This window comes from Mustelus asterias, chromosome 5 (genome assembly GCF_964213995.1).
Source record: "Mustelus asterias chromosome 5, sMusAst1.hap1.1, whole genome shotgun sequence".
In the NCBI taxonomy this organism is placed as follows: Eukaryota; Metazoa; Chordata; class Chondrichthyes; order Carcharhiniformes; family Triakidae; genus Mustelus; species Mustelus asterias.
Window position 1 is genome coordinate 116,142,113 of NC_135805.1, and position 25,046 is coordinate 116,167,158.

General features: G+C 42.9%; 1 protein-coding gene across 1 annotated transcript in view; it reads left to right on the forward strand.

The window, feature by feature from the left end:
- The window catches only part of arhgef10 (Rho guanine nucleotide exchange factor (GEF) 10), a 305,202-nt gene that overhangs the window by 197,209 nt on the left and 82,947 nt on the right, over window positions 1-25,046 (forward strand). Inside the window, exons 20-24 of the mRNA XM_078213587.1 lie at window positions 13,700-13,815; window positions 20,579-20,706; window positions 21,174-21,248; window positions 21,953-22,053; window positions 22,390-22,511. Of these exons, the coding sequence (XP_078069713.1) occupies window positions 13,700-13,815; window positions 20,579-20,706; window positions 21,174-21,248; window positions 21,953-22,053; window positions 22,390-22,511 (542 nt within the window). The remainder of the gene's footprint in view (window positions 1-13,699; window positions 13,816-20,578; window positions 20,707-21,173; window positions 21,249-21,952; window positions 22,054-22,389; window positions 22,512-25,046) is intronic.

Consider the following 25,046-nt stretch of genomic DNA (forward strand, 5'->3'; position numbering starts at 1 on the left):
CTTTAGCCTGGCATAAAGGAAACAGTAATATCATATCAGCATGCTCCAGGAAAGCTAGTTCTCAAGCCTATGACAACAAACTATCAGCAGTGGAGAAGTTCTCTTAGCTCAGCAGCATGCTCTTGAGATGTCAATATTGACAATGAGACTCACGCAGGAATTGCCAAATGCAAGTCTAGCCTTCAGCAGACGTCAAACATCGTTCTGAGAGTGAAGAGGAGTAAGTGTGCCTACCAAACTGAACATCTACAGAACAATAGTCTTGCCCACTCTGCTCTAAGCATGCAAGACTTAGAATGTGTACAAGCCTCATGCCAAGAAGCTCAACCGCTTTCACTTGACTTGCCTTCGGATTCAAGTTAAAATGAAGGCCAAAATGCCAATCACTGAGGTGATCACCTGAGTTGGCATGCGAAGCATCCACACCATGTTGAGACAGTCACAGTTGAGTTGGGCTGATCATGTAGCCAGCATGACTGACACTCACCTACCAAAGTGAATCTTCTATGGAGAGTTGAGTTTGGAGTGTGCTCTCTGGTGGTCAAAATATTCAGTACAAGAACATCAAGGCTTCACTAGAGTTTTGATATCGGCTAGCATTGCTGCATCTGGTGCAACCAAAAGAAAAACAGTGTAGCCTTCTTCCAAAGCAAGTGCAAATCTGAGACAGAGAGAAAACACTCTTAGCAGTCACCTACGTACCCAGTGAAACCCAACCAAACACTCCAGATGATGAACATGGTCATCTTCGCCTTGAAGAACACAAAAGAGGCCAACAGCCACATGAATATTTAAGGATTAACATTCAGAAAAACAATTCCTGAGATAAGATCTTGGATCACCTACTGAGTGGTGAGGTGATTTCGCAACTGACTTGAGAAATTGATAGCTTAGATAATGAATGGGCGAATACATGGATTCTCGTAACTTTTGTACTAAACTATTACTTTTGATGCAAGATGACAAATATGAATGATGCCCAACATTTTGGAGGGGCAAACTTGAGAACGCTTCCATGGCAATTAGGAAGATTAATGGAAAATAAATGGAACTTTCACTGACACTGAAAAGAGATATGGGTATATGATATATTTCTTTGGAGAAGATGGGAAAATCTTGCAAGACCTTAGATCACTGTCAGATTTAAGAGGCTATAATTACCTACTGACTAGACAAGTAGTTTCGGATATGCAGGACAACAATTTGAAAATAATAAGGATTTGATTCATACCGAAGTCATTTGTGCATAACGAAAGTGAACATCTTTTGAGATGAGGGTTGTAGTAAAAGTAACCTGACATATCAAAATTGCTTTGGGGGGAAAGAAATCACTTCATATCTTGAATCATAGGATCATAAAATCCTACAGTGCAGAAGGAGGCCATTCGGCCCATCGAGTCTGCATCGACCACAATCCCACCCAGGCCCTATCCCCGTAACCCCATGCATTTACCCGAGCTAGTCCCCCTGACACTAAGGGGCAATTTAGCATGGTCGATCCACCTAACCCGCACATTTTTGGACTGTGGGAGGAAACCGGAGTACCCGGAGGAAACCCACACAGACACGGGGAGAATGTGCAAACTCCATCACAGACAGTGACTCAAGCCAACAATCGAACCTGGGTCCCTGGCACTGTGAGACAGCAGTGCTAACCATTGTGCCACTGTGCTACCCCAAAAAATCTTTTAAACATTTTTCTCTTTTCGACAAACAAAAGCAGAATAGAATGCACACTAGCATTTCAGGAAAAATATGTGCTTTAAGCTTGGTCATGAGCTGCATCCCAATCCTTCAAAATAAATTTATCCACAGCATTCATTACACTGTGCAAACGGCCAGTGTTGTTGCTCATCTTATTTTGCAAATATTATTAGTGAAACGAAAAATCACATTTGAGCCAATACACTTTTATTGTATGATATACTTGTGCGACACCCCAAATTCATCACCCTAACTTTTCCTCACCACTTGACCCTACTCTCAATGCTCTCTCTACCCTGCCCAAGTTAAATGGGCAACATCTATATTGTTATTGCAGGGAGAAGAGTTACAGTTCAAGTGGACATTGAACATTTTATATCCCTCCCATAATGCCTACTGAAATTATAGTAGCATTACTTAGATAAATCTAATTCTATAAGTTATCAATTCAGACAGAATGAGGATCAACAGGGTTTAAGTAAACTGGATTTTCTGTATGTAAAATAAAATGAAACTTAACACGTACTCAAAAGCTTGCAGGGACTGCCCCAGGTTGACAATGTTCAGCACATTACAATCTTCCAATTAACATTTTTTAGCATGACCAACCTTTTTAACACACTCCTCCCCTTGATGATTTTCGTAATGAGAAAAGTCGTCAAAGATGGAGGTCGTATGCTTGTAACTGGCAATAATTTTCAGAACCTGCTTGGCTTTTTCCAAGGGCACCTCCTGAGTGTCTCGGGAGTTGGTGACAGGTTTATCTTGAATCTTCATTGTTCATTTTATACTTCTGTCCTCTGATCCCAGCTTATGTTTGAAGTACTTGGAATAGATTTTTTTTAATCCAAATTAAAAATTTTAAGACCCAAATTTTGTCTCCTTCAACTTTTCTTTAATGCAAACCCAGTTACACAGTTATGAGAGTTTTCCATACTTTAGAACTTTAAGTCACTCTGAAAACTAATCAAACCCATTGATTTTATAAACCAAGTAATTGAATCACCTTGCTCAACCCATTTAATTACCAGGGCTGCTTCGTGTGTTGCAAAAACTCAACTATTGGCAACCAGGGTGGGGGATGTAACAGTTGAACATTTGAGGGAGTTTTGAGACAGATGGGTGATTGCAGTGGTTGGCATTAAGAGCAGTTTGCAATTGGTGGGAAGCTCTGCAGTCAGCAACGGTGGGTGGGATGAGGACTGGGGTTATGATCAGACATCACATTAAGAGAACCTAAGGTCCACTAGCTCTACTTAAAATCAACACTTGCAAGGTTGAAATGAGTAATTATCCTGCTCTCCCAAAATCTGAGCTTTATTCTTTCCAGACATATCTGTAGTATAAAGCTGAATTTTTAAACATTCCCCTTAAACATAAAAAAAGTTTATATAATAAAAATGTAATATATAGCTATATTAATTGCACTATAATCATCACAAGAGTTGGTAGCCTGTTTCTCACTTCCAGGAAAACACATGCGAACAGCTATAGGGACCATAATTTCCTGTTACAGCACTGCATCCATATGTTCCTTCAGAAATAGCTGCCAGCTTCTCCCCATTGTCCCTGCCATTGTCGTCTTTCCCTCACATTTTGATGTTTAGTCCACTTCTTTCAGAGATGTTGACTTTGAGGAGTGAAGGTAGATGGTTGTTTTGTGTCTCTGTCTCTTTGCTGCTTAACAACACCAGGTTAAAGTCCAACAGGTTTATTTGGTAGCAAACGCCACTAGCTTTTGGGGCGCTGCTCCTTCGTCAGGACCTGACGAAGGACTTTAACCTGGTGTTGTTAGACTCCTTACTGTGTTTACCCCAGTCCAACGCCGGCATCTCCACATCATCTCTGCTGCTTCACAGAATGGTGAACAAGCCTGAGAGTCCCACCTGTCAGCCTGTCTCTGCAGACTCACTGCCCAACCAGAACACAGTTTTCCATCACGTAATGTTACTTCTGTTATGTTTTCTCTCTCAAATATTCTCGATCTGTTCTAAGACTTAGTTCTGCTAACTTTGATGTACTGCAAAAGCTATCTTTACTTTAACCCCCTCTTCTTTTTTTGGCCTGTGACTACCCTAATGCTGGTAAATAGATCAGAGAAACTTGATTCATGACTGAAGTTAGGTTCCACTCCACGTGCGAATGCTTTGTAACAAAGCACAGACTTAGACTGCCAGACTGCTAAATGAGCAGAGCTGAAAACTGCTGTGTGGGAGGGTGATTCTGAGCATTGTCGCACCTCGTTAGATGACAATTGTAATCTCAGCTGTTTCTTCAAGATTGTTCTGAAAAAAATGTTTGTGGCACATGTAATAATCATGTAAAATATAAGGGCACTTGCAAAAAATAAGGGCACATGATGCCTAATGGGTGCATGATTTACTGTGATCCTCATACCTTGAATCCTGACTGCAGAGTCTGTGGAGACCAATCTGTGACAATTCATAAAAAACATTTATGAGCCGTTTATTTTGAAAAATCATGTTGACCACAAACAAAGAGGATGTTGTTCTGATTTTAATTTGGAGAAAATTACACAACATACAATTAATTGTTTGCATTTCCAAAGTGCTCTTGGGTGACTTTTAGCTTGTGCTACGTGAAACAAAAACGGATTATCTCAGACAGATATTTGACATTTCCTTTTTTCATTAATTTGTCACTAATTCAAAGTGATGCTAAAGAAAAATTATATTTATGTTCAGACTAAATAGTAGTGAGCAAAACTTTCAGTTGTTTGGAACAGATTATTAAACTTGTTTAATCAGCACTTGCAAAGAAATATTTGCTGTTGAGTATTCAGTAACTGTATGTTATGAGTACCTTTGATTTAGGAACATGCTGTTAGATTATCCAGATATAATTTATATGGTGTTCTAAACTCCAGCTGTAAATTTTTGGATGTAATTATGAGGCGAATACAAAATTAGTGTAGTATATAATTGCAATCAAAAAAGTGTACTGAGTACTTTGAGGATGTGGTTTCTCATAGGATCCCTATAGTGCAGAAGGAGGCTGTTCAGCCCATCGAACCTGCACCAACCACAATCCCACCCACGCCCTATTCCTGTAAACCCTTCATATTTACCCTACTAATCCCCCTGACGCTAGGCTTAATTTACCATGGCCAATCCATCTAACCTGCACATTTTTGGACTGTGGGCAGAAACCGGAGCACCCGGAGGAAACCCACGCAGACATGGGGAAAATGTGCAAACTCCACACAGACAGTGAGTGACCCGAGGCCGGAATTGAACCCGGGTCCCTGGAGCTGTGAGGCAGCAGTGCTAAACACTGTGCCACCATGCTGCCCCGTTTACTTGTGATAGTCTTAGGGGGTGGTGGAAATGTGCAAGACGATCTTTTCACAAAAAGTGCAGAGAAAAATGTGTAGAGATTACTGACCATTGTACAAATTGAAATGGAGAGGGGATGGTAGCCAAAGGTATGAAAGCAATTTATTTTTGAATATTAATTTTGGCTCAACAAATTTATCATATCTGTAATAACCAATAGTATGTAAATCATCTTTAACAAAAATACATTTGGATCTAACATAGCTTTTTTACAAAAAAACAAGATTGTTGCATTATTAAATCTTAATTTGTTGCTTATTTTTGTTTGGGACAAATGCCACTTCCTGAGATGGTGTGGTTCATTTAAACTATTTCAGAATTAATTACATGAAACATTTTGTTTCCAAAGCAATATTATTGTTTTTATTTTTTTAAGAGTTTACTCATGGTGGAAAGTATTTCACTTTGAAATGTTATTTCTGGATCTGTTGCACACGCCCATCTGTTTTGCACTTTGTCCCTTGCAAACTTTTGCCAGTACAAACAACACGGGGAAGGGCTGCAGGTGAACAGAGTTGTCACTAATGCAAATCAACAGATTCACTCTGCATTTGCCTGAATTTGTCACAATATATTTGCTTGATGTTTAACACATTGGATACACTTCAGAACTCCACAGCGCATTCGAAAAAGCATTCATCCCAAAATAATACGCAAAACTACCAGACACTTATCTGCCCATCCATTTAAAACTAGGTTTTAATCCATACTGATTTTCCCCAATTCATAAATTGCTTCAACCATTTTTTTTAATTGATTATGAATTGAGTAGTAATTGCGAATTAAGGGATTATTGAAAGATGTAGGGCCCTTTTTTATTTGTTTGCTGTTTTCCAAATAGATTCGCAGCACAGCATAAAATATTTCAGTTTTACATGTTTTAATTAGTTTTGAGGTTTTGTTTTGAGTTCAAAAAGCAACACAGATTTTGCAGTATTTTAGACAAATCAACTAAGATTATAATCCTAATATCGGTGCTTGCTGCAGCAAATTCTCCTCTTAGGCATTTAACTTGATGTTTGCTACATTGAAAGTAGCCTGGCAAATATTTGAGAGACTACCCACGGTTTTTTACTGCTGCCACAATGGTTATAAATCTCCAAAAACATATCTTGTTTGCATTCAGTGAAGGAACCCTTTGATAAAGGTGCTTTTTGGGATTCTGATTTGGCAATGTAATACGTAATATGTAATAGATTGACTATCCCTTTACGACAGACAGAATTGCAAGTATAACAATCGTTACTTTGTACATGATTTCAATTAGCAAGCAAGTCACATAAAGAAAGTGTGTCTAGGCACTGAAAGCTTAGACTCTGCGTTCTTCAATACTTGATGAGGTTAAATTCTAAATTAAAGGAACAGACTATTGCCATGATTTTGTTAAGAACATGTATTTCTGTTGTGGGATGACAAAGTTTTTCATTATAGTGCAGAAAATGGAATTAAATTAATTTACTTCTGTTAAATAAAGTCCTGTCAGATGTTAAAGATTTCTGCCATTTTCAGTCAGTCACAGTTGTTTGTGAAATGGACAAGTCTAATGTTTGCGTGCAGTAACAAGAACAATGTTCATACAAAGGCTCATTTAACTCATTAAGGTGTTGGACTTTTGTCTATTGTGCAACTTTGTAATGAAACTTCCTTCAAAACTCAGGGATATTTGAAGGCTGCAGTTAGACTGAACTGTTCAATTGTCCCACAAATTAACATAAGGGAGTCAATCTTACCAGAAAAATTCTAAATGTCAAACGAGCGTGAAAACAGGAGGGAATCACAACCATTTTCACAGCAAGCTTTCAGACAGAATCTCATGACACTCAGGGCCCGACTTTACCATTTTCATTCTAAGTGCTGAATCTGGGCGCAATTCAGTTCTGACTTGGAAATCTGCTTTCAGGCGCCCCCAAACGCACTCAGCCTGGAAAAAAAAACGCGGGTCCGAATCACGTTGTGGGTGGGGCTTAGCGCCCAAAATGATCGGAGTTCTGAAGTTAGAAAAAAAATTGAAAAAGTGCGCCCGTGTCAGATCGCTCCCAAGCCACAGAAAGCGGAGAAAGCGGCCTGGGAGTGAAAAGCGGGAGCGATGGCCCCCACAGACATCACTGTCCCCCTTATCCACCCACCCCCTGCTACCCAGACCGATCGCGACCCCCTGCCCCCTTCCCCCACCCCGATTGCCCGCAGAGTGGCAGCGGACCTCTCTACCACTCCCTGCCAGCCCACCAGAGATCCATCTGCCCCCCCCCCCCCCCCACCACCACCAGTGAGCGATCGGGCTTCTCACCCCTCCCCCCCCCCACCAGAGGTACATCTTACCCGCCTCCCTCCTCCCCCACCCCCCCAGAGAATGATCTGGCCGCACCCCCTCGAAGAATGATCTGGCCTCACTCCCCCCCCACCCCCCAGAGATTGATCTGGCCTCATCCCCCACCCCCCCCCCCACCCCCAAGAGAATGATCTGGCCTCACTCGCCCCGAAGAGAATGATCTGGCCACACTGCCCCCCCCCCCCACCCCAGAGAATGATCTGGCCTCACCCCCCCTCACCCCACAAAGGAACATCTGACCCGCCTCCTCCTCCCCCCTCACCAGAGAATGATCTGGCCTGCCTCCTCCCCCCACAACCAGACAACGATCGGCCCTCCCCCCGCCACCCCCCCCCCCCTCCCCAACCACCAGCAGACAGGGACCGGCCCCGCCCCACCCCCCCACCAGACAACGATTGGCCCTCCCCCACCCACAAACCAGACAACGATCTGGCCTCACTCCCCTCTCCCACCCCAACCAGAGAATGATCTGACCCGCCTCCCTGCCCCCCCACCACCGATCTGAGTCAGAGAGCCGTTGGAAGCTCTGAGCTCAGCTGGAGCACCCGATTCAGACTTTTATTCAGCAGGTTCATTTCGGCGCGATTCCAGATTGGCGAACGCGGTGGTAAAGGGGGAAATGCTGATAAAGTTGGGCGGGCAGTTCATTAATTCAATTTAAATGCATGGTCTCAGTAAAGTGGCCATCTGCATGGGCGTGGATCGCTTTAATGGCCTCACACCCGACTTTACCACTTTTTCGTGCCCAAAAACGGGCGCGACGCAATGGTAAAATAGGGCCCTTAGTAGGGGAAAAAAGATCCAAAGTGTGATTCACACCATTAGAGGGAGTGGATGGAGTCCATTCGGCCAGAAAACCAGCTTCTCACACTAGAGGGCGCTACCGCATTCATATCAGGTCCCCATTGATGGGGACCATACATGATCCTCACCGATAAGGACGTTCACCGGCGAGGCCGTTAAGACAAGTGAGCCCACACGATTCCATCCCAGGTTCACTAGTTATATTTAAATTTAGATTTAAATATTGAAATCAGCCTCACGACCTTCCCGGGGCAAACTCAGTTTTTTGCACTTCATGCGTTCTTACTGGCTCACAACAGCAATCGACCGGCATGACCAGCCCATTTACATTCTAATTCAAATGGAGATCTCGTATAATTGTAATAACTGGATGGATGTCTATTCCTGTGAAATTGCCAAGCAGTAAGGGACTGTTTTTTTCTCTAATTCAGTTCTACATCACTTCTAAAATGACACATTTATTTTGAAATTTGAGTTTTGAAGGCTGCAATTAGACTGAATTGTTCAATTATCCCAAAGTTTAAATTGTTCTAAAAGATCCACGGCCTTCATTTGCAGCTCTAACAGAACTGTCAGCCTTTTATTTACAATTGTGAGTGACTATAACTTCTGGTGCCTCCATTTAGAAACATTTCCAGCAGGAAAAGAAGCTCTTTGGTCCATTATGTCCATGCCAGTTCTCCATGGGGCAATCCAGTCAGGCCTGGTCCCCACCCTCACCACTCCATCCCTTTCAATTTTGAAATTATTGATCGTTTCCAATTCCACCATGAGAGGTGGGTTCCGGGTCCACATTCATCTCTTGTCCAAAAAATCAAATCTATGACCCCCCCTGTATCTGTACTGTCAGCTATTGTTAAATCAACTGTTAAATCTCTTAGTACTGAGGTGTCTCCTCAATAACTACTCCACAGGCAGGCGCCAGGAACACGGATCTTTATTCAGTCTATTCATTCTCCACTACAGATGTTTTCTGCCCACTCAGGGCGGTTCCCGACCAGCTCACCCCACACCCCAGGTCATATGACCCATTCCCTTAAAGGGGCAATGCCCCAACATATGCAGCAGGAACAGCTTTCCTTATCTATCCAAACCTTGTCATAACCTTGTACACTATCAAATCTCCCCTCAATCTAATTTGCTCCAAAGAGACAATCCCAGCTTTTCCAACATAACCTTGTTACTAAAATCCTCCATCCCTGGAACCATTCTGATAAATCTTTTCTATACCTTTTCAAGGACTCTGACATTCTTTCTAAAGTGCGGTGACTAGAACTGGACACAGTACCCTTGTCGGGGCCTAATCGGTATTTGATAAAAGATCAGCAGAGCTCGCCTGCTTTTGTATTCAATGTCTCCTCTCAATATGGTGTGCCACCATCAAAGATTGATGCACGTGCACCTCCAGGTCCCTTTGTCCTTGAACACTCTTAGGTACTGTTCCTTTAATCTATATTGCCTCTCCCTATCCCATCTGCCTTAATGCAGTATCTCACACTCTGTATTTTAAATTCCATCTGCTGCAGGCCATGTCATTTTGCAGACAGGTTGTACCATTCACACTGTTTGCTACTCCAAGTTCGGTGTTATCAGCAACTTTTGAAATTCTACTCTGAAATAACTCCTCAGAGCCTGATGTCCCTTCACCAGATTTCCCCTTTATTTACAAACTCTTTTCCACTCCTAGAGTGCTTCAGGTACAAAGTCAGAATCAGGAGTGCCAGTAGACCTGACACTCCCATTTTTATATACAATTGAGGCTCCCTGTTTGGGCAGGCAATTATGAACTCAATCAGGGAGCTCATACTCCAAGATGCCAACCTCAAGGGCCTCACTGAAATCATTATATATTCTGTAATCGAAGATCCAAATCATTTATGTATAGCATATATGGCAGTAATCCTAGCACTGACTATGAGGTACACCACTGTCTACCACCCTCCAGTCTGAAAAATGACTAACCACGACACTCTCTTTCCTGTCCTTCAGCCAATTTTTTAATCCAGTTGGACACCAACCCTCCTATTTCATGAGCCTAACCAGCCTTCCATGTAGTACTTTGTCAAGCACTTTCTTATAATCAATATTGACAATGTCTACCATATTCCTTTCGTCAACCCTGTTATTTCATCAAAAAAATCAATTTGATTGGTCAACCAAGGTCTGTCTTTTACAATTTGGTGTTGGCCCTCCTTAATTAATTCAAACCTCTTGGCTGTTAATTGTTTTTCCTGATTATTGTTTCTAAAGCCTTTCCTGCTATTGATACAAGATTCACCAACAGGCCTGTTATTGCAAGACCATCTTTTCATCCTTCCTTGAATAAAGGTATCACATTCACCACTGTCCAATCCTGTGGCACCTCTCCCGTATCTAGAGAACATTCGGGCGAGCCTCTCCACCATCTTGACTGCCATTTCCTATAGCAATCTGCGATGCAAGCCTTCTGGACCTTATCTAACTTGAGCGCATCCAAACTTTCCCGTACCTCCTCCCTCTCAATTTTCACCTGTGTTTACATTTGAATCTTACTGCCTGTGAACCAAATCTTATCAAATTTTGGTGGAATGTTGTTTCTAGTGAGAAAACCGCATGTTTCTCTCCAGATCTTATGACACTCTGCAAAAAAAATCAAGAAGCCATGTTTCATGCTGACAAACGGGCACAGGGCCTCAACACGCCAACAAAACACAGCTGCATGAAGTCAGGGGCACCAGCTTTAAAGGGCATCCTGATTGTAACCTGAATAAAACTCTGCTCCAGCTCCAATTGGAATCAGCGCGATCCCATCCCCCATCATCTCCCACATCCCCCATCATCGGCCCTTCTTCCCCCACAACCTCAGCTCCCCCCAGGTGTACCAAAACATAGTCGGTCATCAGTCTACCCATCCAAAAGCCTATTTCTGTGTAAGACTGCTGTCTCCATGTGTGAGTAAGTCACACCTTCGAGAGCTGCCAGTCGCTAACTCTGTAGTCCCAGCAACACTGGGACCAAGCAGTGGTAAGTCTAAGGTTTTGGATAGGCCGGAGTGGATGGGTGGGGAAGGGGATGGTCAGGATTGAAAGGCTGGAGAGGAGAGTTAAACAGGGTGGAGCGGGCCTCCGATGGGCTAAAAGGACCCTCCAAAGGAGGTTCCCCCTTTCTTGCCTGGCAGGGGCCCGCGCAATGAAAGAACTGGGCTACCAACCTACCCTCCGCCTTCCTCTGCCATGGGTAATAACTCGGTGGAGACAAAAAGAGGCCCTAAAGTGGCCATTATTTGGTGACTTAAGTACCTCAATAGGCCCAAGTGTAAGCAGGCAGTTTGCCTGATTCCTTTCCCATCCATCGTAATATGGGAGATAGGCCAGGAAGGATTTGGGAAGGCCACGTGCTTTATTTTACAATACACCCCCACCTTCACACACATTGGCCGAGGTCCATGAAATCCAGCCTCGCGTTTGTGATGGTGTGCTGAATCAATGCTGAAAAACCTCTCTGGCCCTGAAAAACTAATTTTATATTTGGAGGATGCCAATTTTTTCCAATTTGATAAAATTCCATAGCTGTTTAAAACAATTATTGTTTTTAAAGTTTGTTTTCTTTCTGCATTAATCCCATGTTTGTGCCCCAACCTTCATTTCCTTTTCTGTGAAATATTTAAAAAGTGATGGATAATTTTGTTTTTTAACTTCCGGTTTGCAGGTTGTGAGGATTCTTCAATATGATTGGCTGGTTAGCCTGCTTGTTGATGTTACCATAGCTGGAGTCCAGTGTTTCCTATAACTACTGTCAGAATGAAATGAATATTAGGAAAGGGCAAAGCCCACACACCAACCTCACTAAATCTTTATAAGTAATTTTCTTTTCGGACAGCGATGAGTACCTTCATTTCACAGCTGACCAGTGGATGCAGGCTATGTTTGCAAGAACTACACTCAACTTCCAACAGCATTATTGTAGCCATTTTTAAAAATGTACATTGTGAAAGGAAACTTCAGCTGCATTACACTGAGAATGCTGCAGGATGAGTTCCCATCATCCCGTGTAGGCTAAACATAATAAAGAGACTATTGATCCTGGGAGTTAACCGTTTGCCTGACATAAGCAGTTTTCATGTTATTAAAGAAGATTGTATTTTCATGGCAATGTGGCAAGTCAGCAAGAAGGAGATGATGGAGCACAACATAAGCAATTCAACTGGGGGGGGGGGATGATAAATAAAACTCCAAGAGATGAGATAAGCAACGAAAGATTACAAATTAATGATGAAATCTATTTATTTTGCTTTTGAAGTCATTGGTGCGCGAGATGCCTTCCAGTGAGCAAACGTTGAACAGAAACTGCAGCTAGAGCTTACGTGCTGATGGTGCGTTCAAAGTCCCTTTCTTGCAACCTTCACATGCCAATAAAATAAACCCAGATTACCATCAGAAAGATTGTGGAATGAATACCTCTTTAAAATGTGTGGGGTATAACTGATCCAGCAATAAATCGTGTGACTTCCCTCTCACTTGCTGAATAAATAGTGCCTATGTTTCGTCGTTGTATTTTTTTTCCTCTGCATTGTCAGTCCAGGATGTGTATGCGCTTGTCCCTGCACCAATGAAAAGGAAGTCATGAGCCAGGAATTTCCTCAGGGCTTCTCCGGCACCACCATTGCAGCTTTGGTGGCAAATCCCATTTGTCCATGTATATACCATGCATTTTGGGAGCTCAGGGTCTGCCTCTTTCTAAACGTTTACTTATTATTTAGTAGGCTTACAAGTAGGCTCACATTAATACTGCAATGAAGTTACTTTGAAAATCCTTTAGCCACCACACTCCGGCGCCTGTTTGGGTACACTGAGGGAGAATTTAGCATGGCCAATGCACCTAGCCAGCACGTCTTTTAGATTGTGGGAGGAAACCGGAGCACCCGGAGAAAACCCACGCAGACACGAGGAGAATGTGCAGACTCCGCACAGACATTGACCCAAGCTGGGAATCGAACTAGGGTCCCAGGCGCTGTGAGGCAGCAGTGCTAACCACTGTACTACAAATGTGTCAGTAGCTTGGACAAAAAAAGGTAGCTTTCTGAGGAATAATCTTCTGGTTCATTTCACCTTCAGATAAACCTTGTATGGAAGCTTGAACAAAATGAAAGTGTTGTCTTGGCAAGAGACAGTGATTATGGTCAGTGGTTAATTGTATGTCGATGGAGTGGAACACCATTCTGTTTTGTGTAGGGTGTAACAATGTGTCGAGGGGTGGAAGCAGGTGCAAGGATGTTATCAGCTTCTCTGTACTTTTTGGAACACCAGCAATCTAGAGAAATTGGATGTCCTTGTTATGCTGGTATTGCTGGTCTTCTTTAGAAAGGTAGACCAGTGAAAGGGGTTCAATTATTCTAATTTATTGTGACATTAATCACCCGGCGTTCAGACCACTGCAACAATTTTATAATACCTTGGCACTCTTCATTAGTGAAATGTTTCTTTGTTCTATTAACTTGCTCCTTATATATTCAACTTCATCATTCCAGACAAGCTGTACATGGGACCAGGCCAGCTGTATCAGGATTTACAAAATCTAATGCATGATTTAAGTGTGGTTGGCCAGATTACACAACTTGTTGGTACACTTAAAGGAAATTATCAGGTATGGTAAAACTTTACCATTTTTATATTTAAAGATGTATGTTTTTGCCAATAATTTTAAAAATCCCATAGATATTTTCCCCTAAGAGACATTGATTCATAATGAGTTACTAGATTAATAATGGCCATTAAAATCCTTTAAAAGATGCATTGACAATTTTGACTTGTGCAAAATGGGTAATATTGGTTCAGTTCCCTCAACTTTTTATTTCCCCTGACTTCAGTACAATAGAAAATCAGGTGATCTACAATAGCACTGGTAAGGGTAAAGTCAGTAAGAAGTCTCACAACACCAGGTTAAAGTCCAACAGGTTTATTTGGCAGCACAAGCTTTCGGAGCGCTGCTCCTTCATCAGGTGAGTGAGGACTTGTGTTCACAAACAGGGCATACGACAGAACAAACTCAATTTACAAGATAATGGTTAGAATGCAAGTCTTTACAGGTAATCAAGTCTTAAGGATGCAGACAATGTGAGTGGAGAGAGGGCCAAGCACAAGTTAAAGAGATGTGTATTGTCTCCAGCCAGGACAGTTAGATTTTGCGAGGCCAGGCAAGTCGTAGGGGTTACAGATAGTGTGACATGAACCCAAGATCCCGGTTGAGGCCGTCCTCATGTGTGCGGAACTTGGCTATCAGTTTCTGCTCAGTGATTCTGCGTTGTTGTGTGTCGTGAAGGCCCCCTTGGAGAATGCTTACCCGAAGATCAGAGGCTGAATGCCCATGACTGCTGAAGTGTTCCCCGACTGGAAGGGAACGGTGATTGTCGAGCGGTGTTCATTCATCCGTTGTCATAGCGTCTGCATGGTCTCCCCAATGTACTATGCCTCGGGACATCCTTTCCTGCAGTTTATCAGGTAGACAATGTTGGCCGAGTCGCAAGAGCAGGTACCGTGTACCTGGTGAACCATTGTCAACAGCAAACTACCCAGCCTTCAGGAGAACAGTGACCACGACACCACACAACCCTGCCACAGCAACCTCTGTAAGACGTGCCGGATCATTGACACGGATGTCATCATCTCACGTGAGAACACCATCCACCAGGTACACGGTACATACTCTTGCAACTCGGCCAAGGTTGTCTACCTGATACGCTGCAGGAAAGGATGTCCCGAGGCATGGTACATTGGGGAGACCATGCAGACGCTATGACATTGGATGAATGATCACCGCTTGACAATCACCGTTCCCTTCCAGTCGGGGAACACTTCAGCAGTCACGGGCATTCAGCCTCTGATCTTCGGGTAAGCATTCTCCAAGGTGGCCTTCACGACACACGACAACGCAGAATCGCTGAGCAAAAACTGATAGCCAAGTTCCGCACACATGAGGACGACCTCAACTGGGATCTTGGGTTCATGTCACACTATCTGTAACCCCCACGACTTGCCTGGGTTTGCAAAATCTCTCTAACTGTCCTGGCTGGAGACAATACACATCTCTTTAACTTGTGCTTGGCCCTCTCTCCACTCACATTGTCTGTACCTTTTAAGACTTGATTATCTGTAAAGACTCACATTCCAACCATTATCTTGTAAATTGAGTTTGTGTCTGTATATGCCCTGTTTGTGAACACAAGTCCTCACTCACCTGATGAAAGAGCAGCACTCCGAAAGCTTGTGGTGCCAAATAAACTTGTTGGACTTTAACCTGATGTTGTGAGACTTCTTACTGTGCTTACCCCAGTCCAACACCGGCATCTCCACATCAATGGTAAAGTCGCCATAGTCCCAGGTGACCATAAGCTGATCTCGCTTTTGAGAATGAGAGCCGACTGGTAGTGATTTGATTTGGTATGATTTATTTTTGTCACATGTATTAGTAAACAGTGAAAAATATTGTTTCTTGCGCACTGTACAGCCAAAGCACACCATACATAGAGAAAGAAAGGAGAGGGTGCAGAATGTAGCGTTACAGTCTTGGCTAGGGTACCGAGAACCACACCTCAGGCAAAGGCAGGGCCAGAATGAATAACCTCAACCAGTGCAGGAATGAAATCCGCACTGTTGGTGTCACTCTGCATCCAGCCGTCCAGTCAACAGAACAATGCCAATACTGTCCATTTTACACTATTGCAAAAGTCTGAGTGACTTTCATTTGGTGAAAATATATATAGGAAACAAGGATTGTGAAGTGGCAGATTGTGTTCATCTAACTGTCCCTATGGGTGTTCAAGAGTGAAAATGTCAATTTCTGTCTTTTTGACTCACGTGTATCTGAGATCTAGACTTCAGCAAATTAGGACCAGATGGAATGCATCCTAAATTCCTCAAAGATATGAATAAAGAATTGAATTGATATCTTAGAAGTTGATAAATACAGGGGGTCTGCTCGAGGGCATCAGATGCTAGTCTGATAGAATAGGAGGGAATTGTAAATTCAGAGCATTGGACCAGTTAATCTAATTTATATATTAGATGAAATAGGAAAATGACCATGGAGATATCGTTGAACCATGCAGCACAGTTAGAGCCCATTCAGCTGAATGTATCTGTGTAGGCACTGCAAGAGCTATCCCAATTTTTCCTACTTCTCTTCACCCACCCCGCAAATTTTTCCTGTTCCAAGTATTTATCCAAGTCCCTCTTAAAATACAATGAATTCCAAATCATCATCATCTGCTGTATTTAAAAAAAGTTTTCTTTATGTTGGCCAGATCCTTCTCTTTTTTGAAATCATTCATTGGATGGAATTAAGTTCATAGAATAGAATAATTGAATCATTGCAGAAAGAGGCCATTCGACCATTTGTGTTTGCACTCTCCAAAAGAACACTTACCCAGACCCAATCCCCGTAACCCTGTGCATGCATCATGGCTAATCCACCTAACCTACACGTCTTTAGACACTAAGGAGCAATTTATCATGGCCAATCCACCTAACCCCCACATCTTTGGACTGTGGGAAGAAACCGGAGCGCGTGGAGGAAACCTATCTAGACACGTGGAGAATGTGCAAACGCCACACCCAAGGCATGAATTGAACCTGGGTCCCCAGCGCTGTGAGGGAACAGTGCTAACCACTGTACCACCATGTTGCCCCAGATTGAGCCATCAGATTTGGCTTGCACGTTTTGGGTTGGGAGTACCCATGTCCAATTCACGATGTCAGGAAAATGGGTAGGTCATGGTGATGGCCAGACATGGTAATGCTGCCCTCTGGAGAGGGGATTTTCCTTGGTGAATCACTTAAAGCCAATTACCCCTGAACCCACCAGAATTCAGTCATGGTTTAAGGATTTAATGGGCTCGCATGGGACTTCAATGCCTCCCAAAAGCCATCCAGCAGACTCTGTTGGGTTTGCCAATGACCTGTCGGAGGAGTGGGGTGTGGTGGGGTGTTTCTTGTTGACAAGCACCTAGTGCCCCGTCAAGGAATTGCTGAAAGCCATACCCTCTGTGGGTGACAGCTCCTAGTTAGCATGTTCGTATTTTCATACTCTCTCTTCGTGAGTCTTATTTCCTTCTTCACTTCTTCCCTCAATTTGGCCTGATTGTCACTTGAAAAATTCCAACTCCTCCATAGAAACATATCATTGCAGCTTTTCCCGCCAATCATTGGATCAGCCCGCTCTCAATCCATTATAGTTAGCGCTCTTCCAGTTTAGAAGTTCCTTGTCCCAAAACCTGATAATACAAATGTAAGTGATTCAGATGTTTCCCCATAGACACTTGGTCAAGCCCATACCCAGCAATGCCTTTTTCTTTTCTGGACCGAGAACATACTGGTCAAGAAATTCTTCCCCCTTGTTACCCTGTACTTTAATTGCCCAAATATCAATTGGGATAATGTTAAAGTCCTCCAATATCACCATCCTATTGTTACTGCACATCTCTGTGATTTCCCAACAAACTTGTTCCTCTGGGGGTGATTTTACCATATTTTTGCAAGTGCTGGGCGGGGTTGAAACAGGGAGAGTTTCAGATCCGACCTTTGGACGTGTTTTCAGCGCCCCCCCCCCCCCCCCCCCCCCCCCGCCACCGCCCCTACACACTCTGCCTGCAAAAATATAAGCAAGCGTGTTGCTCGCTGCAGATGCCTGTGGGCGGGGCTTAACGTGCCCGAAACCCTGCAGAGGGAGATCGTGCACATGTGCAGGCCTCTGATGCTTCTCATGCGCATTAGCAGTAGCAGGGGTCTGACAGAAAAGAGAGAGCTGTCAGGCCCCTGCTGCTGCAGACTGCCTGAAGCAGCCCCCCATCCCCCACCCCCGCAATCGCAGTGGCCCGCAGCCCGAGATAAAGCCCCCACCCCCTCATTCACCACCGTCCAGACCGATCGCGGGCCTCCTCCCCCCATTTGCCCCCCTGGCACTGCCCGATGGGCACTGCCCAGGTGCCTGGTGAGCATTTCCTATGTGCCAGACTGGCATTGCCCAGGTGCCAGGGTGGCACTACCAGACTGGCAGTGCCCCCCCCCTCCCGCCCTCAATGACCTCTGCTTCCACCGGCGAGGCCAAGTCAACTGCTCGCCTTAATGAGCAGCATTCCTATTCCTCGCCGGCGCGAACCTTTCCCGGTGAGGTCATAAAGGGGGGCGAGCCCAGACGATTGAAACATCATTGGGCTCGCTAAGCAGATGTAAAACAGCATTATAATAAATTTCCATATGTTAATCTGCCTCCCATCTATTTCTGGCGCGAGGCTGTCTGTGCCGGAAATCCGGTGCTCGTAAAATGGCGATGGTCTTGAAAACCTGCGCCCAATTGCACTAGTGCTTTACACCCGACTTCACCGCCACGTCGCACTCGAAAACGGGCGCAATATGACGGTAAAATCGCCCCCTGCCTCATTATTTGGAAACCTTTGGAATGCCCTCAATAGCGTGATCACACCATTTTTTCTTCTCAATTCTAACCAAATAGATTATTTTGTTGTCCCCTCAAGGATATCTTTTTTTCTAATGTTTTCCCCATTCAGCATTGCCACCCCCCAGTCACTTTTACCCTGATGATAAAAGCAAATTACTGCGAATGCAGGAGTCAACACAAACAGAAAATGCTGGAGGATCTCAGCAGGTCTGACAGCATCTGTGGAGAGGGAACAGAGGGCTGTCAGACCTACTGAGATTTTCCAACATTTTCTGTTTTTGTGTCACTTTTTTCCTTCTTTGTTCTTCTGAACGTTTGAATATTATCCACCCTCACGTTTTAGCCATGCTTCCATTTTTGCCACTACATCATGTTCCCAAATGGCTATCAACCTTATTCATGACACGTTGTGCATTTACTTACATGTATTGTAAACCTGTCTTTGTATTCCTCATTGACCTTCTTAGTTTGCTGCTATCTAATTGGGTACAACCTCATTCTCTAGTACTATCCAACACTCCGCATACTTTATGCACTTTGTTCCTCTTTTCTGTTTCTATTTGTTGGTGCTCATCTCCAGTCAAATTAGTTTGACCCTTTCTCAACCACACTCAGGAGCGCATTGGTCCCAGTCCTGTAGGGGTATAACCCATTCCTTTTCAATGGGTACTTCCTGCACTAGGACTGATCTAACTACCCCAGGAATTTAAAGCTCTCTCTCCTGTACTGTCCTCAAGTACGCATTGATCCTCCCTATATTCATATTTCTACTCTTGTTAGTGCCTGGAAATAATCCATAGATTGTGATCTTTGAGGTCCTATTTTTTAACTTCCTCACAAGCAGCTGAAATCTGATCGTAGCACCTCAACACTCGCTCTAGTATTGCCGTGAACCACAACTCCTTGTTCACTCCCAACAGAATATTTTGCATGTCCATGATGTCTTTTACCCTGTTACAATGGGGGCAATACACGATGTGGGACTTACGATGATGGTTGCAGAAATGCCTGCTATCTCCCTAACTATGAATCTCCTGTGGCGACTTCATTTCTACTCTAATGCTCACTCCCGTGCCGTCCTTTGCCCGTACATGCATAATCTGTATTGCACTCATTCAATGTGTCAGCGCTCCCAACAGTCTCCAGTGCTGAGTGGCACTAGGGTAACCAACCTTTCAGCAAGTTCTTGGATCATCCTTTAACTTGGCAATTTGTCCCACTTCCTGGAAAGGCCTTCCCGAGACACAATTTGTCCTGAATTATTTTCTCTTAGTGCCACCTTTCTACCTTTGCATGCATCGTGGCATGTTGATGATCTGTGACTGGGGATGTCACACGGGAGTTCGAGCTGGCAGTATCAGATGAGTGTGTGGGTCATGCAAAGTACAAGGATAGTCATACCTCACCACCCCTGGCCCCAAGCTCTCTCAGGTTCACCAGCAACCCTCCCTCCCCCTTCCCCACCACCCACATCCGTCTGCTCCTCTAGTTCTTATTATTTAACGCAGGAGTTGGTCATCCTGAGTGGCACACACGATGAAGATCTCTGAACCTCCTGCCCCTTCCTGGCTGATCACTCATCTACTATCCTGAACTCTTACTGCCTGTGGGGTGACCACCTCCTGAAACCTATGATCCAGGGAACTTCCATCCTCCCTGACACTCCGCAGTGACTGCAGCTGCTCCTCAAGATCGGAAATCCTGAGCTTGCGCTCCAGCAGCTGGAGACACTTCCCGCACACGTGATCCCTCGAGGCACAGGAAGTGGCCTGAAGTTCCCACACGGCACAGGAATTTCATGCAATTCCCCAGCTGCCCATCTGTTACCTTTGGAAAAGATTTTCAATAATATAGTTAGTACCTTGTCTGAACCAATAATTTTAAATATTGCCTTGAGATCTGCTTTTTGCTAATACTCTAATGAAGTCACCCACTGTTTTAATCTTTGTTACAGAATTTAAATCCAAATGTAAGCCAGGATTGGACAGCAGGTCTACAGAAACTCATATTTAAAAAAGAAGAAGAAATAAGATCAGCTGATCGTTGCAGGATTCAGCTGCAGCTGCCTGGAAAAGCAGACAAGTTGGTATTGTGCATAATCTGATATTGAGCATGTAGGGAACCCAAAGGCAGAGTGGAGTTGCTGTATTTTTCAGACATTTATCAATCATTTGAGACTTGCAATATCATTGTGAATTATGCCTTTTTTTAATGTTTGGATTCACAAATTCAATGCTTTTTACATGTTCCACCAATAATTTTTATTCTGGGTTTCCTGTTGAATGTTGACATCTTCCAGAACTTGTACAATTTGAAATTCAATTTGAAATGAGATAAGATGTTCTTGAGCAATTCTAGGTATTTCCATATACTTTCTCAGAGGGTTAGACAGTGCTGGTAATAAAGGTGCATGACACATGAACTACAGAGTCCTTTTAACCATTTCATTTTTACTTTTGGAATGCCACCTCTTTCTTAAAATGCGTTAAGTATGTTTTATTTTTAATAAACCAATATATGTGAAGTATACTTTCTGTTTTAATTATAAGTGAGGAAGTCCAAGGACATGGATTTGGAGCTCTGGTGCACAAAAACTATGAAAATTTAAATTCTTCAAGGACGGTGTACGTTTTTATTTTCCATCAATTTTTATTTCTGTTCTGTTGCATGAGAATGAAAATGCACCATCGCCAGCTGCAGAAATTGCAGTGATGCTATCCACTGTCGTGAAGTGGTGCAGAACAAAGGATTAATAATAGCATTTGAAATATTTGCAAAACAGCATTAGCGACCCAATTCAGGGTCTATATATATATTTAATAAATTCTTGCTTGATCTCTTTAATCTTTAAATTTTATTACTATATCACTGACACCTTTTGACAACTCTCTAATGTGACCAGTTGAAGTATTTGGAAGCATTGAACTACTAAACAGAAATAAGTTACGCATGTTTGACATAGGAAGTGCCCTTGGTATTAAAAAGGGGTAATGCACAAACCTGGGGGGAAAAGAAGTGGAAGTGCATGCATGTTACGATATATGTTCCAATTCGCAGAAAAATATCGAGACCACACCACGTGTGCAATATTTAACTCATAATGTTGAAGAGACATATCTTGTCATAGAGCAATCTTGCAGTTGTACCTTAACAATTGGACATCATATGTAAGTGATACATAATGCATCTTTTAGTGCTAACAGAAGTCAAAGCTACTATTTTAAATTAAGGTACCATATTCAAGAATTAATCAGCAACTTTTTGAACATTTTAAAAACACTTTTAAATAATAGTTTTGAATGGCCAATGTGGTTTTTTTTTGTTGCAGATCTGGAAGGCCTTCATTCTTCACAGCCGTGTTTAACACATTTACTCCCACAAACAAACTCTCCTGGATGAGTAGTTTACAGATGGCCAAATTGGCCCTTGGTATGTTTTTCTTGGCAGAAAACGTGCACCGCTCGTCAAATAAGTGATTCTTTTTTTCTCTTGCTAATGTTTTAGATTCCACATTTAACACTCAACTGCATGCCTTGAGGCACAAGTATCTTCACACAAAGAACTGAAAGGATATAATATGATTTTTAAAACATCAGAATTAGAAATTCATTCCTTCTCAATATGCAAAATGTGTATTGAGTAATTAGTGTTCATGTGTACCCATATAATATATTGATGTGCCTCTGAGGCTTCTATTGTAAATAGATTTCAGAACTTTAAAAAAAAATCAACAGTAACTTTGCAATTTTTCCTTCCTTGAAATAGGAGATGAAAACCAGCTGGGTTGGTTTTGTGCAGAGGATGATGGGAAACATGTAAAGCGGCAAAAGCATCCACTTCTTGTCAGACACGTGCCTGTCATGATGTCAAAAATGCAGGAATTCAAGGTGCGATTTACAAGTTTCATTCCAGTGATGGACATCTGACTCTAACCACAGATCAGATTTTAGACTGATTTACCTCTATTTAATATCCCAAAGAAACTACGCTTTGAGTTCCCAAAGTAAATTTGCAGAGTGTTCTTGATACGCCAGTCCCATTGTAAATAAAGGCAAACTTGCTGGTCTGGAACATAGTGAGTAGGCAGCTTAATGGATCAACTGTGCCTACTTTTAGATGTGGAGATGCCGGTGTTGGACTAGGATAAACACAGTAAGAAGTTTAACAACACCAGGTTAAAGTCCAACAGGTTTATTTGGTAGCAAATGCCACTAGCTTTCGGAGTGCTGCCCCTTCGTCAGGTGGAGTGGAGAAACCTGACGAAGGGGCTTAAGGCTCCGAAAGCTAGTGGCATTTGCTACCAACTAAACCTGTTAGACTTTAACCTGGTGTTGTTAAACTTCTTACCTACATTTAGATGCAGTTTTAGGCTCCGAGATTACATGCTTAGCTCTGGGTATTTAAGGTCCAAGTCAATCCTTGGATTTCACAGAATCTGAGTTCCACTATCTCAGCCAGGCATGTTTTCAGTTTTCAAAGACACATTTTTTGTTTTAGGTGATTAGTGTTCACTTTATTTGAATGAAATGATTTAGTATAAGGTGACAGTAAATAATTGCATCTACTCGGTCATTCCCGTTACAAAACAAACTTCAGTCCAGTCGTTAGATGAACCAAAACACTGCCATAATATAAGACCATAAGACATAGGAGCGGAAGTAAGGCCATTCGGCCCATCGAGTCCACTCCACCATTCAATCATGGTTGATTTCAACTCCATTTACCCGCTCTCTCCCCATAGCCCTTAATTCCTCGAGAAATCAAGAATTTATCAATTTCTGTCTTGAAGACGCTCAACGTCTCGGCCTCCACAGCCCTCTGTGGCAATGAATTCCACAGACCTACCACCCTCTGGCTGAAGAAATTTCTCCTCATCTCTGTTCTAAAGTGACTCCCTTTTATTCTAAGGCTGTGCCCCCGCGTCCTAGTCTCCCCTGCTAATGGAAACAACTTCCCTACGTCCATCCTATCTAAGCCTGGTTACACCTACCCAACTAATCCACAGATAGAATGATTAATCACAGCAAACAGATTTCATTTTGACAATGATCTTTGAATGTTGCAGTTGTCTAACATGAGACTGCTCATGAATTAGTTGGGTTACATGTAGAAGCAATTGCATGAATGGTTTCATTACAACTCCCCACAATCAGTAATGCTATTAGTGGCAATAGTCTGCCCAGATTTTTATCTTTTGCTTCCACTGTTCTCCCAGCATTTATGCCTTCTAAAACTTTTCCAGACACAACAGGTGGAATTTTCTCGTTCTGCCTGGCTGAATCGTAGCAGGCAAGGGCGGACCGTACAAAAGTCTGTTAACCGTGAGGGGAGAGGGGGAGGTGTGGTTTTCCGGTCTTGATGCAAGTGTGGCCAGAAAATCAGGCCTAACATGTTTTCCATATAACCATTCAGTCTTTGCAGTAGAGGTGAAGAACTGAGACCCATTCATATTGGGCCCATCAGTCGCAATTGACTTTGTGCTTGAGTGTGAAGTTCTCATCCTGCAGTAATAAATGACCAGCCTGACGATCTGATTAACAGGACCTGGAGAAATCAACCTGTCACTCGGGACTGGGATTCTTCCACTTGGCTGTAGATAACCATGCAAGCTGTTGCTCTAATGAGTAAATTAATCTTAATTGGACAAGCAGTGATATATTAACTAATATGCTTTGATAAGCTATGTGACTTTAGCTCTTAGATTTCAGAGGCCCCGGCACAAACTTGGAGATCCCTAAGTTGCAGCAATTTTCAAATTGTACCTGAGTTCTCTGCGATTAGGTAAATGAAATATGTCCCTCTAGGGAACGTGTACAAGGACATAGAGCTTAGGAGTTGACCATTCAGCCCTCCGAGCCAGAGAAGAGAATTCCACATACTCACGACCATGAGAGGAAAATAAATTCTCATCTCAATCTTAAAAGGGAGGCCTCTTATTCTTAAACTGTGTCCCTTCATTCTAGTCTCTCCACAAGTGGAAATATCATCCCAGACTCTACCCTAACAAATTCCTGCAGCATCTTATATATTTCAATAAGGTCCCATCTCAGTCTTCTGAATTCCAGTGGGTATAGTCCAACTTGTTCAACCCTTGGTCATAAGGTATGTCTTTCATCTCAGGAATGAGTCGAGTGAACCTTCTCTGTACTGCCTCTAACACAATTATTTATTTTTTTTACAAATGAAACTCAAACAGTATACAGTTTTCCTGATTTGGTCTCACCACTGTTCTGTATAGCTGCAGGAAAATTTCCCAACTTTCATATTCCATTCTTCTTGCGTTAAACAACAACATTCTATTTGTCCTCCAAATCACTCATTCTCCTGCATACTAACTTCTGCAGATAGGTCTTCTACCTATCTTGGTGTCTTCGGCAAATTTAGCTACCGTACATTTGGTCCCTTCATCCATATCAATGTAA